The sequence below is a fragment of the Myxine glutinosa genome, chromosome 8 (genome assembly GCF_964187855.1).
Source record: "Myxine glutinosa chromosome 8, kmMyxGlut1.1, whole genome shotgun sequence".
Classification (NCBI taxonomy): Eukaryota; Metazoa; Chordata; class Myxini; order Myxiniformes; family Myxinidae; genus Myxine; species Myxine glutinosa.
This window is the reverse complement of record NC_136268.1, coordinates 144,890,639-144,908,611: the sequence shown is the minus strand read 5'-3', so window position 1 is coordinate 144,908,611 and position 17,973 is coordinate 144,890,639. Positions and strand designations below refer to the sequence as shown.

The window sequence follows — 17,973 nt, the reverse complement described above, 5'->3', positions numbered from 1 at the left end:
TCACCTCTATATCATCGAAACCGCTCCATGGAAAAAAACGAAACATGTTTCAGTGTCAAGTACTCCCCATGGAAACAACATTCATGATGAGGTCATTGGTGCCTTCATTATGACGTCATAATTAGACAAGTAGAACGCTTGATCCAATCAGTTTGAAATTTCTTGAGCATGATCGACACAAAAATGAGGTATGGGGGAATTAAATTGATGACGTCATTGGTCACGAGTTTTGGCAGCCATATTTGAACATAAATCTACATTGTCAATAAACCACACAAACACAGCAGCTAATAAACACCCCACAAAATACACCACACACACGTCCTGGCGAGCGTCTGCAATCTCTGATTGCTCTTTCTTGTTTTTCATGTCATACATGCCTGCATTTGTACTTGTAATTAAAAAAAGTAGTACTTTTTAATTCATTTTATCTATTTTTGGATCTTATTACAGTCTTTGCAATTATTTTTCTATTATCTTGATTTTCATTTTATATTGAAAACTAGAACGCCACTCAGTAGAGCGCATACTCCCGCCGTGGGTCAAGTTGGAATAGTACGATTTCAGAAAAGTTTGAGGGAGTAGTTCAGTGACAACACAAGACAAGACAACACAAGACAGACACTGCACAGATATATATTTAGAATATATAGAAGATAATGTTAAAAAACAAACAAGGCAATTTCACTTACATTTTCGGATTCAGCGTTCAATTCCATTTCGGTGAGTGTATTTTGAGGCATGTGTGACTTCAAATAAAATTGTAAGCCAGGAAAACGTTCCGTTTCATTCCTTAGGGATACAACATGTAAAACTGGCCCAAACGTCAAAACAAAACTCGCTCATTTTAAGTCGTACAAGCTAATGCGACCACTCATTCTTCTGGGAAGAATCCCGTGCACATTCTGGTCACACGTATAAGTCACGTAAGTCTTTATAATTTCATTAAATACTGACACTGCGATTGACATTCGCTGAGGTAAATGTTGATTGTGTGTGTAAGGTAAAAAGGTAAAACAGGAAACCCTAACAACCCGAACAACGACCTCTTCTGAGGTAAAAACAAACAAAACAAAAAAAACAGTTTTAAAGCATTATACGTATCAAACGATACATTTTATGAAACGGGGAAACCTAATACACACTTTGGTGGTTTTAAAATGACAGAATATGTCTTTATTAGAAAACAAAACCTTGAAGACGACGCTGCTAACAAAATACACCGCTCTAACGCATAACCACGAATTTAAACTACATTTACAACAAATATGAAAACTATTTTCATGTCACAATATTAAATATAGAATATATAGACGATAATGTAAAAAAAAAAAAAAAAGAGCCCTATCTTCTAATTGTAAACAATCCTTCAAAAAATTCCTGGATCCGGAATAATATCCTGAGCTTCACCAAAAACTAATCAATTCTTCCTTATCCCAAGGGCAATCATCCCACCAACTTTCATCCAAATCCGTTCATAACTTTTCCAGATATCTTGTTCACGAACACACACACACACACACACACACACACACACACACACACACACGGACACGATCGAATGCATTACTCCCTGGCGGGAGTAATCATTCACAGTTCAGCTGGTGGCTGTGATGGTTTGATAAATATGAAACCATGAATTTCAATTGAATTGAAATACTGAGTTTATATGAGGAGATGAATTGATAAGCAGTGCAACGAAAAAAATTGAAAATCTTTATAAAAGTAAAAGGTACAACATTGTCAGTTGTTTGCAGCTGAACGAACTGTGCTTAAATGTTAAGATTGTGCACTAAATCTATATAAATAGCCTTCACATTTACAATGTTATTTCCTCATTCTCATATTGCATTTCATCAAGTGACACTCATGTAAACTCTCAGTATGTACTGGACATCAGAGCATCATTGAGCAAGTCTGTGTCCTTGCATTATTATAAGTTGGAATATAAGAATCAGGATGATTCAAGTTAAAATGTCAAAAATCTTTGAAAAGGACTGTGTGGGACAAACAGAATTTAATGAAATATAAACATAGCATACTTTGTTAATATGAGCCATTGCAATTGATTATGTTAAACCATTAAAGATTTGGCAGCTCATACGCCCATTCTTTCATGTAAATCCGTCTGTAAAGGATCGCCAACTGTTCGTATTCTGCTCGAAATCTTCACATCCCAAATCCGCTCTCACTCCTCATAAATGGAATCTGAAATTAAAAGCAATGAGAATAATAAAAAAGGGCATGGGGATGGCAGGGACATAAAACGAATTAAAATTTAATGAAACGTGATGAAAAGGAATGGTAATAGATGAAAGAATAAGTAAGGCCAGACTCAAGTATGAGGATTTAAAGGAAAGGAGTCATAATCACAGTTGACTGTCACTGCCGAACAGTATTTCCTTGAAAGTCCTTCCACAATGTTTAAAGGGTATTGTATTGCTATTTTATTTGTTTATTCATTTGCACTAAAGCAATGGTTCCCAACCTGTGGTACGCGAGGGCCTTCCAGGTGGTTCGCGACTCAACCTTTAAAAAAAATGATTTGGCCTGATAATTATTTTATTTCTGATTTCTGATATATTTCATGATTTCCGATGTGCTGTGAGCAAAGTTATGCCCCGCATCGACCAGCTGGTGGAGAAGAAACAGATGCAGCCCTTGCATTAACTTGAAATAAGCCTGATATCTTATCGAATTGAGTTTTCTGGAACCAGGTGGTACGGGGATTGAGTTTTTCTGGAACCAGGTGGTACGCGGCGACGGTACGGGACCTCCAAGTGGTACTCGATCAGAAAACGGTTGGGAAACGATGCGACTAAAGGATAAGACACATGGCCTGCTAACAAGTAAGCTGTCAGTCCTCAATTCCATTCCCACTAATTGCTCTCATTTAATGGTGCAAAACACAGGAGTTGTGACTTGTTTTAATTAGACGGACTGTTATTTGTTCACAACCCCCCCAAATGTTCATGCAGCCTCTTTTGCAGAGACCTTGTATGCTCCCATCTCGGTCATCAAACCCTCTTGCCAATGGCCCATGAATAATGTCTTGCAGCTCTATCACCCGAAGTGTCGTGCTCAAATTCAGAAGGTCACACAGCAAGGCTCCAGAATATATTAAAATCGGATTATAATCTATTACATTTGACAATTCCTGGAATAAAACAGTTCATTTTAAAATTACTTCGATCGTCATTTGTTATATTTGAAGTGTTGTCTTAATATTGATAAAATTGAGACTAGGATATTACTTATAATAATTGTTAGACAATAATACAATGTCTTTTAAGAATATTGATACAAATAGATCACTACAAAAGGAACAAGAAGATAAACGAATAGATCAGACGGAAAACAAAATTCCTTGACATTCTGGTCACAATCAATAAACTGAAATGGAACCAAGTTGGACCCACAACAAAAATAACTATTCATCAGTGGACAACAATGATTAGAAACAAGAGACGTTCCTGGAAGAAGCTAAAGCGGTAGACTAAAGGATAGATATCCGTAATAAGAAAACTAAATATTCAACGGTTTTTTAAATATCATGCACACAAAAGTACATGTACAGATGATTCGTCATGGACAGATGATCTGTCAGTCAGACAGAGCTCGATTTAATGTTCCCCATCCCCGACCTAGTCGGATGGAGAGGGAAGACGAGGCATAATTGTATCTCTCCCAAAGAAAGGAAATCTCGCAGATTGCAATAATTCGCGTGACATCTGCTTGGAACAAATATTGAGTCTGAGATGCATCATTTGAACAACGGCTTACTTTCCAAACCCCCCTAGTGATTAACTTCATCGACTTATCAAGGGCATTGATGGCATTCACAGACTCTGGAAGATTTTAGAAGTCCATGGCGTTCCACAAAAGTTGTGTAACAACATCAAATATTTATTTGGTGGCTGCAGATGTAGCATGAGGACCAGTTTTGGAGATACTGAGTGGTGCAAGGTCATCACAGGTATGTGACAGGGTTGCGTCCTATTGCCACTGGTTTTTGGAATAGTAAAACACTGGGCAATAAGATGAGTGGATGACACTATTAATGTTGGACTTTTTGGAGAGAAAACGAACTTCTTGCATATCTTGATATTGCGGATGAAATCGCTCTGTCAGCCGAATATGAGATTGAGCTGCAGCCGAATATGAGATTGAGGCTCACAAACACAGTTTCACATGAGCCTAATTGGTCTGAAGATCAATGGAGCAAAAACAGAAGTGATGAGTATTGTGAAGCAAGCAACAGAAGGTCTCCCACTCAAAATAACAGCTTTGATGCCTCCTGTGTCAGATGGCGATGAACATCTTTCTGAATGGCTCAAAGATAAAAGATGTTAAGGGCTTCACATACCGCAGTAACAATATTGATTCGACTGGTGAAATAGATGGTGAAATTAATCGTCATATTGGGAAAGCTAATGGGGTCTTCAAGCAATTCAAGAGTATTTAGAAAAGCAGGAAGATCAGCCTTAGAACCAAAATGTTGTTTCAACACTACTGTATGCTGCAGAGATTTGGCAATTGAAAAAGTCCCAAGAACTGAAAATAGATGCCTTGGACAACAGATGCCAATGTAACATTCTCGGCATTAAATGGACCGACTTTGTAATCAATGTCGGAGTCAGAAAGACGACAAAGCAACCCTACGCCTCTGATGTTTTGCAAAAAAGAAGACACCATGCCTTGGATATCTAATACTCCTACTAAGCACACGGACATCCTACCAGACTTTGACATGGCAACCGCATGGAAGGAGACCAAGAGGAAGACCTAAAACATCTTGGGAAAACACCTTCAACCAAGACCTCCAGGGAAACAGAGTCTCCCACTCAAGCACAGAAGGTCTCCCACTCAAAATAAAAGCTTCGACGCCTAAGTCTAAGACGAAGTGGACAAACTCACTTGGTTAGTGATTAAAAACTAGAATTACCCTCCCTTCTAGTTTTTATTGAAAACAAAGATCTCCTTTGAGCATTTTAGATTTTCAGTTCTCGTGTTTCTTCGGGTGTCGTGTTTTACATCAGCAAACTCACCCTGATCAATATCATCGTAGATGTCATCATCTCTGCAAGGAGTCAAAAAGAGAGAATAACATCATTTGATGCACATTTTGTGATGGTTAAGAAAGATGTTCTTCATGATTGTTCAACAATGAAACTTACCCAGCTTTAGGGACTGGTCGAATGGCCTGAACTCCACCTATAAACAAAGAGAGAGAACACGAGTGTGCATACCTTTGGACCATCCTATCAGCTCTAATTAAGCAGGTGAATAGAAATGAAAGACCAAGATGGCCATGTTGTTGGCACATCCTTTATTCTTGGCCATCAGCATCTTTTTGAGCTCATTCACTCTTCGTACATTTTCACTCGTTTTACGTTTCTCTCTTACATAGAGATTCCACAACTGAATGATTACAACTCCATCACCAGGGTTTCTGGAATATTAAGCGAAGAATATCTCAAGTGTGTGGAGTCCATTCTCCAACCAAGTCTTCCTATAAATGAAACTGCCACTTAATTTTTCTCTCCACTCATTATTTTTCCGAACTTGTTTAACAATTACAATTTTTTTAATTTTGGGAATTTATTTTAACTGGTACACCCGCTCACCACAGGAGCAGCAGGGGGTCATGATATTTTCCTTATTATTATTGCCAATTATTGTTACTATACTTATGTTAGATCGGGTCATTGAAAAGATCAGACTGTGCTTCACCATTCCAAATTCCCGATAATAAAATTTACTTCTGCAAGGATGGCAGTGGAAGGGACGGCGGGGGGCAATATCGCACGTCACAAAACCCCGAGGGGGAGTGGGGATATTGTTTTGTAATATCATTAATATTATGCTATTACCATAAGTGTTGCTATTACTTTTGTAACAAGAAGCGGCTTTGGAAAAACCCCACGAAAATGTCTTCGAAGAACTCCAGGGAAGCGTTAGGAGGGGTCGTGTTATTAACTCATGTGAGGTATATAGACTGCAGTAGATCTACGATCAGGTGTGTTCGTCAATGTGATAGGCATAGACTGATGTCCGGATTCCTCCAAATTTCTTTCAGTTTTGTGTTAAACTGCATTAGTGACTGTTTAAAAAGGTAATCATATGTGTTTGTGGTTTATAATATTTTTACTAATGATAGAGGTGCCCCACAAAAACGGCATGATGAGCTGTTTATACATGCCAACATGACGTTTGTTCAAGGAGGAAACACCCCCTGGGGAGGTGGGATATTATTAGTATTAATATTGTTTTATAATAACATTAATATTATGCTATTATCATTAGTTTTGTTATTAGAAGCGGCCTTGGAAAAACAGCACGATAAAGCTATCTTAAAACGGATATACCCCTTTGGGGAAAACCCCCTTTGTGGAGAAAACCCCCTTTGGGTGGGGGGCAAATTAATTCACTACAACCTTAATTGTCTGACCCTTAGTCCTCCTGTTATATTTGGTTGAGATTGGATAAGTAATGACCAAATCATGAATGTATTCAAAAATCGACAGACAGACCCCAAATTACATATTTTAGTATGATTATATCATGAAGGTATATTGCTCTCCACTATATTTTTTTATGTATACTGTATATGAGGATAACTAAATCAATTAAATCATGTTATATATATATAGTTTCAGTGCCGCATGCCTTGATCAGGTATGCCATGGATTTATTTTTGGTGCCACAGAGATTTAGGGATTTTTTGATGGCATATCATGATCAGTTTTGGATGCGGTTTGCGACACAGTCCTATGTAACAGAGTGGCAGAAGTTGGAAGTGGGGATCCTGATGGGATGTACCATCTCCCCTATTTTGTTTGTGCTGGTCATGGAGTTGTTGATATGTGCGTTGAGTGGACATGGGAAAGCAGTGGAGAGTTTGCCAGCGATGTTCTTCATTCATGGACGACCTGACAGTTGTCCAACAGTTGGCTGATGCAGCAGTGGAGGTACTGGGACGACTGGAAAGGTTGATGTATATCCCTCTTTTTGTATATTTTGTTTGTCTGGTTGATTTGTTTGTGAAATAAATGTTAGCTCTTTCACGAGCCTCGATTCAGTATACAAAAAAAAAAAAATACAAAAAAAAAAAAATGCGATGGGCAAGAATGGGCTTTAAAGTAAGAAATTCGAGGAGTGTGGTGGTGAGACGAGGAGTGGTGGACAACATGCACAGGTTTGGGCTGGGAGGGGAGGTGGTTCCATCATTGGTAGAGGCCCCTGTGAAGAGTTTGGGAAGATGGTATACAGTGGGGTTGAATGATGTGGGAAGGGTTGAGGAGGTGAGAAACAAGCTTTTGAGAGGTTTGAAGAGGATTGATGGATGTGGTTTGCCAGGTAAGTTGAAGGTATGGTGTTTGAAGTTTGGATTGATGCCACGAGTATTGTGGCCATTAATGATGTATGATATTGTGATTGGGCATGTAGTGAGGGTGGAGGTTGTGGTGAGCGGGTTTGTGAGGAGGTGGTTGGGAGTGCCATGCTGTTTGAGTAACATTGCCTTTTATGGTTAGGTGGTAAAACTCCAGTTTCCATTGACATCATGAACATCATTAAGGAGTTTAAGGTGGTGAGGGTGTGGGAGTTCATGAAGTTGCGGGATTCAAGTGATTCAATGGTAAAGAATGCTCTCCCAGAGGAGAAGGGAAGTCGGAAGTGGATTTGCAAGAGCAGAGGTGGATGAGATGGAGGAGCGGTTGCAACGGGAGGAGGTCTTGGGGATGGTACAGCACGGGAAGCATGGCTTGGGGTGAGGCATGTGTGAAAGAGAGGAGGAAATTGGTTGAGAGGGAGGTGAGAAGAAAGGAGGGGGAGGGGAGATATGTGAAAGCAGTCGGACAGGCACAGCAAGGTGCTTGGACTATGTGGGAAGGGGTGTGGGTGAGGACATTGAAGTGGCAAGAGGTTTGGAGGATGGAGCTAATATTGTTGAGTTTCCTGTTGCAGGCACGTATGATGTGCTTCCGTCACCGTAAACTTGAGATTGTGGGGGTTGTTGCAGGAGGAGAGATCTTCTTTGTGTGGAGGTTTGGGAACGGTGCAGCATGCACTGAGTGCATGCTCAGTAGCATTGGCAGCAGGAAGATACAAGTGGCTGCATGATCAGGTGGTGGCGGTGGTAGTGCAGATGGTGCAACAAGAGGTGCTGAGATCGAGAGAGAGAAGAGTGGAGAAGGAGACCAATGGGGGAGAGGTGTTGTTTGTAAAAGAGGGCCAAGTGGTAAGCGGTGAAAAGAGGAGGAGGTGGAAAGCAAGAGGGCTGTCAGATGCTTGTGATTGGCAGGTGATGGCAGACCTAAAGCCACAATTGGTATTCCCAGAGGAGATCTGTGTGACAAGGTTGCGGCCAGACATTGTCATCTGTTCAGGTGCCACAAGACAGGTCATCTTCGGGGAGTTGTCTGTACCTTGGGAAGAGAACATGGAGGAGATGCACGAGAGGAAGAGAGGAAAGTACAGTGAGCTGGAGGCAGAGTGTCAGGAGAAGGGTTGGCGAGTTTCTTGTCAGCCATTTGAGGTGGGGTGTGAAGGATATATTGGCATTTCCTTTTCTGAATTTCTTGCTCGGCTTGGAGTGTGTGGTACAGAAAGAAGGAGGATGTGTGACAAAGTTGCCCAGGTTGCCTTGAAAGGCTCACTTTGGATATGGAGGAAGTTTATGGAGGCACGTCAAATGGTGTAGGCTGAGGTTGTGGGTGATGGTTCATTTCAGTCTAAAGGGGTAGTGACTGAGCGTGGAAAATAAATGGAGATGTGTGAATGGTGTGTGTGTGTGTGCGCGTGTGTGTGTGTGTGTGTGTGTGTGTGTGTGTGTGTGTGTGTGTGTGTGTGTGTGTGTGTTACAGGAGTGGGTGTATATGTTGCAGGTGTGGGTGTGGTTTTTCCTGAATGTGTTTTTGTTTGAGTGGTGCATGTTGTAAGGCTGGTGGTCGGTTGTTGTTTTTTGGTGTGTGATTGAGTGGATGAGGGGCTGTGGATTCTGGGAGTGGAGGCAGTTTTGTTGCTGTAGTCTGTGTTTTCACTGGCTGGGGGTGGGGGTATGTACGCATCCTGGTGTAGCTGCTGCATGTGGAGGTGTATGTGCCCTTGATGGCCCACCTTAGCTGACTGGATCGAGGTTGAATGGCCGAAACGGACTGATGCTGAGGACCTCTACTGAAAACCTGGTCAGTGAAGCAAACTTGTGACCAGGTGTGTTTTGAAATTATATATATATATATATATATATATATATATATATATATATACATACATACATATATATATATATATATATATATATATATATATATATATATATATATATATATATATATATATATATATACATACAGTCACATGAAAAAGTAAGTACACCCCATGTAAAGTTTTGACTTTTTCAACATATTTCAACATACAGCTATTTGATCTTCATTTCAACAATATTGATAGATAATGGTGATATAATATAACAAATATCATGAAACATTTACATTTTGTTGTCCATTGTATAATTTAAATAAACATTAATGCAAATTTCGAATGTGGAAAAAGTAAGTACACCCCTACATTTATCACAACTTCAAATACCTAAAATTAGAATCAGGTGCACCAGCTCAGGTGCAAATGATTACAACATCGTTAGAGAGGATCTTGGAGGAACCTGTCTTATTTAAACCTCAGACATTTAGTGTGGTTTGCTCTTTGTTGTTGAAGTGTGCAGCGTCACCATGCCGAGATCAAAAGAAATCTCTGATGCCTTCAGAAAGAAGGTTATAGATGCCTACGAGTCTGGGAAGGGATTTAAAAATGTCTCCAAACAATTTGAAATCAATCATTCGACTGTCCGGAAGATCATCTACAAGTGGAGAAGATTCCAAACAACTGCCAACTCGTTCAGGCCAGGCCGCCCCAGCAAGTTCAGCCCGAGAGCAGACCGCAAGATGCTGAAAGAAGTCTCGAAAGAACCCCAGAATGTCATCACGTGACCTACAGGTAGCTCTTGCCACTGTTGATGTCAAAGTGCACGAGTCCACCATTAGAAAGAGGCTGCACAAATTTGATCTACATGGGAGGTGTGCCAGGAGGAAACCTTTGCTGTTCAGAAAGAACATCAGGGCAAGACTAAAGTTTGCCAATGAACACCGATGCAAAGACCAGCCCTTCTGGAACAATGTGCTATGGACAGATGAGTCAAAGGTAGAGCTATTTGGCCACAGTACCAGAAGACATGTTTGGCAAAAACCAGACAGCATTTGACCACAATAACCTGATACCAACTGTAAAGCATGGTGGTGGAAATATTATGGTTTGGGGCAGCTTTGCTGCATCGGGGCCTGGGCAGCTCACCATTATAGAATCCACTAGGAATTCTTCATTTTACCAGAGGGTGCTTGAGGATAATGTGAGGCCATCTGTCGGAAAGTTGAAGCTCAACCAAAGGTGGACCTTGCAACATGACAATGACCCGAAACATACCAGTAAATCCACCAAGAAATGGCTGAAAAGAAAGAAATGGAGGGTTCTGGAATGGCCAAGTCAAAGCCCGGATCTAAATCCCATCGAGATGTTGTGGGGGGATTTAAAACGAGCTGTGCATGCAAGAAACCCCTCAAACATCGCACAGCTGAAATAATTCTGCATGGAGGAGTGGGCAAACATTTCTCCCAGTCGATGTCAGAGACTGGTATACAGTTATAAGAAACGCCTACTTGAGGTTGTTTCTGCCAAAGGTGGCAACACCACCTATTAGAGCCAAGGGTGTACTTACTTTTTCCACATGCGAAATTTGCATTTATGTTTATTTAAATTATACAATGGACTACAAAATGTAAATGTTTCATGATATTTGTTATATTATATCACCTTTATCTATCAATATTGTTGAAATGAAGATCAAATAGCTGTTTGTGGAAATATGTTGAAAAAGTCGAAACTTTACATGGGGTGTACTTACTTTTTCACGTGACTGTATATATATATATATTTATCGATATATATTTATATATTCATAGATATAAATTTATATATTTATAGATATAAATTTATATATTTATAGATATAAATTTATATATTTATGGATGTAAATTTATAGATATATATTTATATATTTATAGATATATATTTATATATTTATTTATTTATTTATTTTTACATATATATATGTACACAGTCATAGCCAAACATATTGGTACCCTTGCACCTTTTTTCAAATAATGCACCATTTCTTCCAGAAAATTGTTGCATTTAAAAAATATTTTGGTATCCACATATGTATTTCTTTCGTTTGCAGTGGAACAAAACAAAAAAAACTGAAAGAATTTCGAAATCTTAGCTTGTTCCACACAGAAATCCTAAAATGTCCTGGACAATATTATTGGCACCTTTTAGAAGTTGTTAGAAATAATTAGAGTTCAAGCAGGTGATTCTCATTTACTTTGGAATTGAACTTGCCTATGGTGAGTTGCAGGTCCCTGCAATAAAAAAAAAAATCACTCATTCAACCAGTTTCAACAGAGAAAAGGTGTCATTCTGTTGTTTTGTGTCACTGTGTGTACCACTGCAATGAGCATGGAGAAAATAAATAAAACCAGAGAATTGTCTGAGGAGGTCAGACACAAGATTGTAGCCAAGCATGGACAATCTCAAGGCTACAAGTCCATCTCCAGAGACCTTGATGTTCCTTTGTCCACCGTACGCAATGTTATCAGGAAGTTTAAGGCACATGGCACTGTAGCCAACCTCCCTCAACGTGGCCGCAAGAGAAAACTTAATCAAAGATTGCATCATAGGATTGTTTGAATGGTGGAGAAAGCACCTCGATCAACTGCCAAACAGATTCATGCTGGCATCAAGACACAAGGTACGACAGTTTCAAATCGCACCATCCATCGCCAACTCAATGAAATGACCCAGGAGATGGTAGGAGACCTAGGAGGATCCCACTGCTGAGAGAGACATACGAAAGTCCGAATGGAGTTTGTCAAAACACAGCTGAATAAGCAAAAATCCTTCTGGGAGAATGTCCTGTGGACAGATGAGACCAAATTCGAGCTTTTTGGTAAAGCACATCATCTCTATGTTTACAAAAAAATATAATGAAGCCTTCAAAGAAAAGAACACCATTCCTACAGTCAAACATGGAGGAGGTTCAGTTATGTCTTGGGGTCGCTGTGCTATCTCTGGCACTGGGTGCCTAGAATATGTGCATGGCATCATGAAATCAGGAGATTACCAAAGCATTTTGGAGCACAATATTCAACCTCGTGTCAGAAAGCTGGGTCTCCATCAAAGGTCATGTGTTTTGCAGCAGGACAATGACCTCAAACACTCTTCAAAAAGCACCCAGGAATGGTTCAAGACAAAATGTTGGACTGTTCTGAAGTGGACATCAATGAGTCCAGATCAAAATCTCATTGAACACCTGTGGGGAGATCTGAAAACAGCAGTTGGGAGAAGGCACCTTTCAAATCTGGGAGAACGGGCGCAGTTTCCACAAGAAGAGTGGGCCAAACTCTTCTTAGAGAGGTGTAGGAAGCACTTGACTGCAGTTATTTTGTCCAAAGGCTACCTATTATTAAGTCTACAGTGTCAATAATTTTGTCAATGCCATCTCTTTATATTTTCTGATTTAAAAGGATATATTAAGTTCTAAATCAAAAATAAAGGTTCTGAAATATTAACAGTGAAATAAAGAATTGAGGAGACCAAATAATTTTGTTAATTTCAACTTATTTTTCGAGAAAATTGTGAGTTATTTGAAGAAAGTGCAAGGGTGCCAATATTTTTGGCCACGACTGTATGTATATATATAGAGATATATATATATATATATATATATATATATATATATATATATGCCTGCAACTCCATATAGCAATATAGTTTGGCATCTCTGCATTGTGTGCTCATTTTTGGCAATAATCTGTGGCTGCAGATTGTCAATGCCGTACCATGAATCATATATAACCAAATGGCGGAGGTGTTGAAAAGTTGGACATGTGAGAAACAACGAGCAAATATCCTTTTTCTATCGGTGGAAGGTGGAAATGTCATTTTAATTTATGGAATAAGTGTACAGCAAAGGGAATCATGCTTGGACCGAATAATTGTGTACACTGTACAGTGTACATGTGGATAGAAATGCTTGGAGAAGGCACACAAAGTGTGTGTGATGAGCAATGCCCTGAGAAACCAAAGGAGGCCATGTCTGCACAGAATATCGCCTGTGGGAAACAACTTGTCCGTAGTGAGAGTACATGATGTTCGATGACATTGGCAATTAAATTCGCATCACCCCACAGTACTGTGCACACGATTATCCAAGCACAACTCAACTTTCCAAATGTGTGAAATAGTCCAGTGTTTAGAAACAAGTAAAATTTTCCTCCATTGGTTCCATAATGAAGCTGGGATTTCAATTCATGGCTTCCTGTCTCATATTGTGACTGTAGGAGACATTTGTAGGTATTCAAACATGAACTGAAATAAAGGAGGTAAAGCATATAGAGTGAAAACATCCACCATGTTCTGTGAAGACGTTTAAGGTCCAGCAGTTGGTTGGCAAAATAATGCTGATGGTTGTCTGGGGCATAACTTATAGACCCTTTTGATTTAATTCCAAGACCATGCTGTGACTGGTGCAACATACTGTGACCAGCTCCACCAATTGTGAAACAAAATTTGCAGACGTTTTCCTGATCTCCTATCCGGTACATGTTTGGGTCCATGAAGGAAGCTGTATGAAGGACCCAAAATAGTTGTTTGATGCAGGTTGAAATTGGGATGGAATAAACAAAAATTTGGACTTAACCCGCCTGCCAGTTGGACACCGATTGATGAAAGAAACTTAGAGTGTTGACAGTGGCCAAACATGAAAGCTGACTATGATAGATAATGTGCAACATACGTAGGGAATGTGACCGTAGCCAAAGTATGTTTTCACTTACCTCCAGAAGTCACTTTATCTCGCCCTCCTTTAAATAACTGAGGAATAACAGAAGGGGGCAGGAGGGATGAAATTTCAATCACATGAATAATCTAAACGACCAAGAAAAGCAAAAAGAACAAGATCGAGTGTTGCTTTGCAATATACTCGTATGTGCCCTACGATGGCAAATAGTCTTTTTAACATTTTTGGCGAATTTTAAAAATTTGATGAAATGCCCTGAAACTCAAACTTGTTATGTAACTTACCATAATAAATCCATGTACCAAGTTTCAGTTGAATATGTTAAGGGTATCGGAAAAAAATTCAGAAAACCACAGGTGGGAAGGACAGACAGACAGACAGAGCGCAAACATATTGTCCCCTCTGGGACTAATAAACATCTATAGAAGAAGATGAAAATATAAAACAAGGTAAATATAAAGGGCAAGTGACATGTTCTACACATTTGCTGCTCTTTTTGTTATAATGTGTACAAATATGTGCATTTATAAATTTACATACGATAAACTTATATCGTGTTTATAGAAAATTTTACCTCGTGATTTTTCCCTTTAACATGATAACATCTTCCGAGAGCTTTTTTATCAATGCACCATACAATGGTGGTGATTCACTTGACCATTGATGCGATGTTGCTCATGGTACCCAGACTTACAGGAAGTGAAATCACTTCCCCCCAAGCTCAGTGGCCACATCATTTGTCTGAAATCAAGGCCAGTGTTGTCTCATTTATTTGTTTACAACTCCAAGGGAATGCATGAATGACGACAACAGCACTGAACAGAGTGCATACTTCTGCCAGGCTGAACAGTTTACATTTTGTATCCCGTTGATGGGTCGGATCTACATCCAGAACTGAATCAAAATGTAATCAGCTCGTTCTTGTCACTTACCCAACTCATCCACCAAGTTTGGTAATAAGTCAACCACAACTTATTGAAATATGCTGTATATCGGTTTCACCCAATCTCTCAATGGTGAAGAATTACTTAAAACTAGCCGAAACTCGTGGAACATCCACGGAAGGGAGGATGTGGTGTGTGGATAGAGTGTACCATTATGGATGGCATAGGGGATTTGCTTGTCCGAGTAAGAGTTAGGAAGAAAGATGAGAATGAAGAGTGCGTATATGAACAACGATCGCCGACACCGGCACAAATGCATGCTCTGGATTGTCCACTCAATGGACGGCTTGCTTTCGCCTTTGCCTGTCCAATCAGTGAACGGCTTGCTTCGCCTTCGCCCAGCAGACGCCAATACGATGGTGTCGTAAGATGGCGTCGTATCGGCAGTTAATCGGATGCTTTTGGGCCCCAACGTCGGCTAATTCAGATTTTTCGAGTATGGCTGTATGTGATAAACAAAGAGCGCGGTTCATAGATCGTAAATCCATTAGTGCCGTGGGCATCGGGTCACTGGGTGCGGCGTAAAAGGGATAACAAAGTCGAGTCCTTACACTATTATTATATAGATATTCTCGGATCCAGATACAGATCCGGATCTTCACCAAAATCTAATCATTTCGTCCTTGTCACACACCAACCCATCCGCCATTTTTTGTCAGCCTCCTAAAAAATGCCTTGCCTTGGAACAGGTCGTAATGCATTGTGCATGGTGCAATTGAGATTCATACCTACAAATTGCCGTATACATCGCTGACATTAATACCGACAAATCGCTGGATACATCGCTGACATTCATACCTACAAATCACTGGATACATCGCTGACATTCATACCGACAAATCGCTGGACACATCGCTGATAGTCATATCTACAAATCACTGTATACATCGCTGACATTAATACCTACAAATCGCTGCATACATCGCTGACATTAGTACTTACAAATCCCTGTATACATCGCTGACATTAATACCTTCAAATCGCTGTGTACATCGCTGATCGTCAAACCTACAAATCGCTGATTACATCGCTGATCGTCATACCTACAAATCGCTGCATACATCGCTGATCGTCATACCTACAAATCGCTGCATACATCGCTGATCGTCAAACCCACAAATCGCTGTATACATCGCTGATCGTCAAACCTATAAATCGCCGTACACATCGCTGATCGTCATACCAACAAATCGCTGTGTACATCGCTGATCGTCAACCCTACAAATCGCTGTATACATCGCTGATCGTCAAACCCACAAATCGCTGTATACATCGCTGATCGTCATACCTACAAATCGCTGTATACATTGCTGATCGTCAAACCCACAAATCGCTGTATACATCGCTGACATTCATACCGACAAATCGCTGGACACATCGCTGATAGTCATACCTACAAATCCCTGTGTACATCGCTGATCGTCAAACCTACAAATCGCTGATTACATTGCTGATCGTCATACCTACAAATCGCTGCATACATCGCTGATCGTCAAACCCACAAATCGCTGTATACATCGCTGATCGTCAAACCTACAAATCGCCGTACACATCGCTGATGGTCATAACAACAAATCGCTGTGTACATCGCTGATCGTCAAACCTACAAATCGCTATGTACATCGCTGATCGTCAAACCTACAAATCGCTGTATACATCGCTGATCGTCAAACCCACAAATCGCTGTATACATCGCTGATCGTCATACCTACAAATCGCTGTATACATCGCTGATCGTCATATCTACAAATCGCTGTACACATCACTGATCGTCATACCTACAAATCGCTGTATACATCGCTGATCGTCATACCTACAAATCGCTGCATACATTGCTGCCATTAATACCAACAAATCGCTGTATACATCGCTGATCGTCATACCTACAAATCGCTGTATACATCGCTGATCGTCATACCTACAAATCGCTGTATACATCGCTGATCGTCATGCCTACAAATCGCTGTGTACATCGCTGATCGTCACACCTACAAATCGCTGTATACGTCGCTGATCGTCATACCTACAAATCGCTGTATACATCGCTGATCGTCATACCTACAAATCGCTGTATACATCGCTGACATTAACACCTACAAATCGCTGTGTACATCACTAATCATCATACCTACAAATTGCTGTGCACATCGCTGATCGTCATACCTACAAATCGCTGTATACATCGCAGATCGTCATACCTACAAATCACTGTTCACATCGCAGATCTTCATACCTATAAATCGCTTTATACATCGCTGATCATCATACTGACAAATCGCTGTGCACATCGCTGATCGTCATACCTACAAATCGCTGTATACATCGCTGATCGTCATACCGACAAATTGCTGTATACATCGCTGATCGTCATACCTACAAATCGCTGTATACATCGCTGATCGTCATACCTACAAATCGCTGGATACATCGCTGATCGTCATACCTACAAATCACTGTACACATCACAGATCGTCATACCAACAAATCACTGTGCACATCGCAGATCTTCATACCTACAAATCACTGCATACATCACTGATCGTCATACTGACAAATCGCTGTACACATCGCTGATCGTCATACCTAGAAATTGCTGTATACATCGCTGATCGTCATACCTACAAATCACTGTACACATCGCTGACATTAATACGTACAAATCGCTGTATACATCCCTGATCGTCATACCTACAAATCGCTGTATACATCGCTGATCATCATCTATCTATAATTCCAGTAATCTCTGTGTGTCTGTGTGTCTGTGTGTCTGTGTGTCTGTGTGTCTGTGTGTCTGTGTGTCTGTGTGTCTGTGTGTCTGTGTGTTTGTCTGTGACCGCTGTTTCTCGACAACCACGGGTCCGATATACTTGAAACTTGCCAGGTATATTGCTGGGGACCCGAGGATGTGCCTTTTCAAGGTTTGAAATTAATCGGACAAGTACCTACCGAGCTATGTCCAAAAAACGCTTCAACCAATCAGAGAGCAGCGAGCTATCACGTGTGCCGAACCGTTAATGCAATGCAAGCGTTAATGCGTTAATGCAAGGCTTTTCTTTTTTTCCCTCTTCTCTTTCTACTTTTCCTTGCGATTAAATTGCAAACAGCCAAAATACGTTG

At 40.3% G+C, this 17,973-nt stretch overlaps 1 protein-coding gene across 3 annotated transcripts in view; it reads right to left on the bottom strand.

Moving 5' to 3' along the window:
• Positions 1-1,703: 1,703 nt before the first annotated feature.
• The window catches only part of FYB1 (FYN binding protein 1), a 125,844-nt gene continuing 109,574 nt past the window's right edge, over positions 1,704-17,973 (bottom strand). For all 3 annotated transcript variants that reach the window (XM_068125322.2, XM_068125321.2, XM_078783803.1), the window contains 4 exons: positions 13,950-13,986; positions 5,178-5,214; positions 5,049-5,080; positions 1,704-2,208 (listed from right to left, as the gene is read on the bottom strand). In XM_068125322.2, coding sequence (XP_067981423.2) covers positions 2,189-2,208; positions 5,049-5,080; positions 5,178-5,214; positions 13,950-13,986 — 126 coding nt within the window. In that variant the 3' untranslated portion in view covers positions 1,704-2,188. The remainder of the gene's footprint in view (positions 2,209-5,048; positions 5,081-5,177; positions 5,215-13,949; positions 13,987-17,973) is intronic.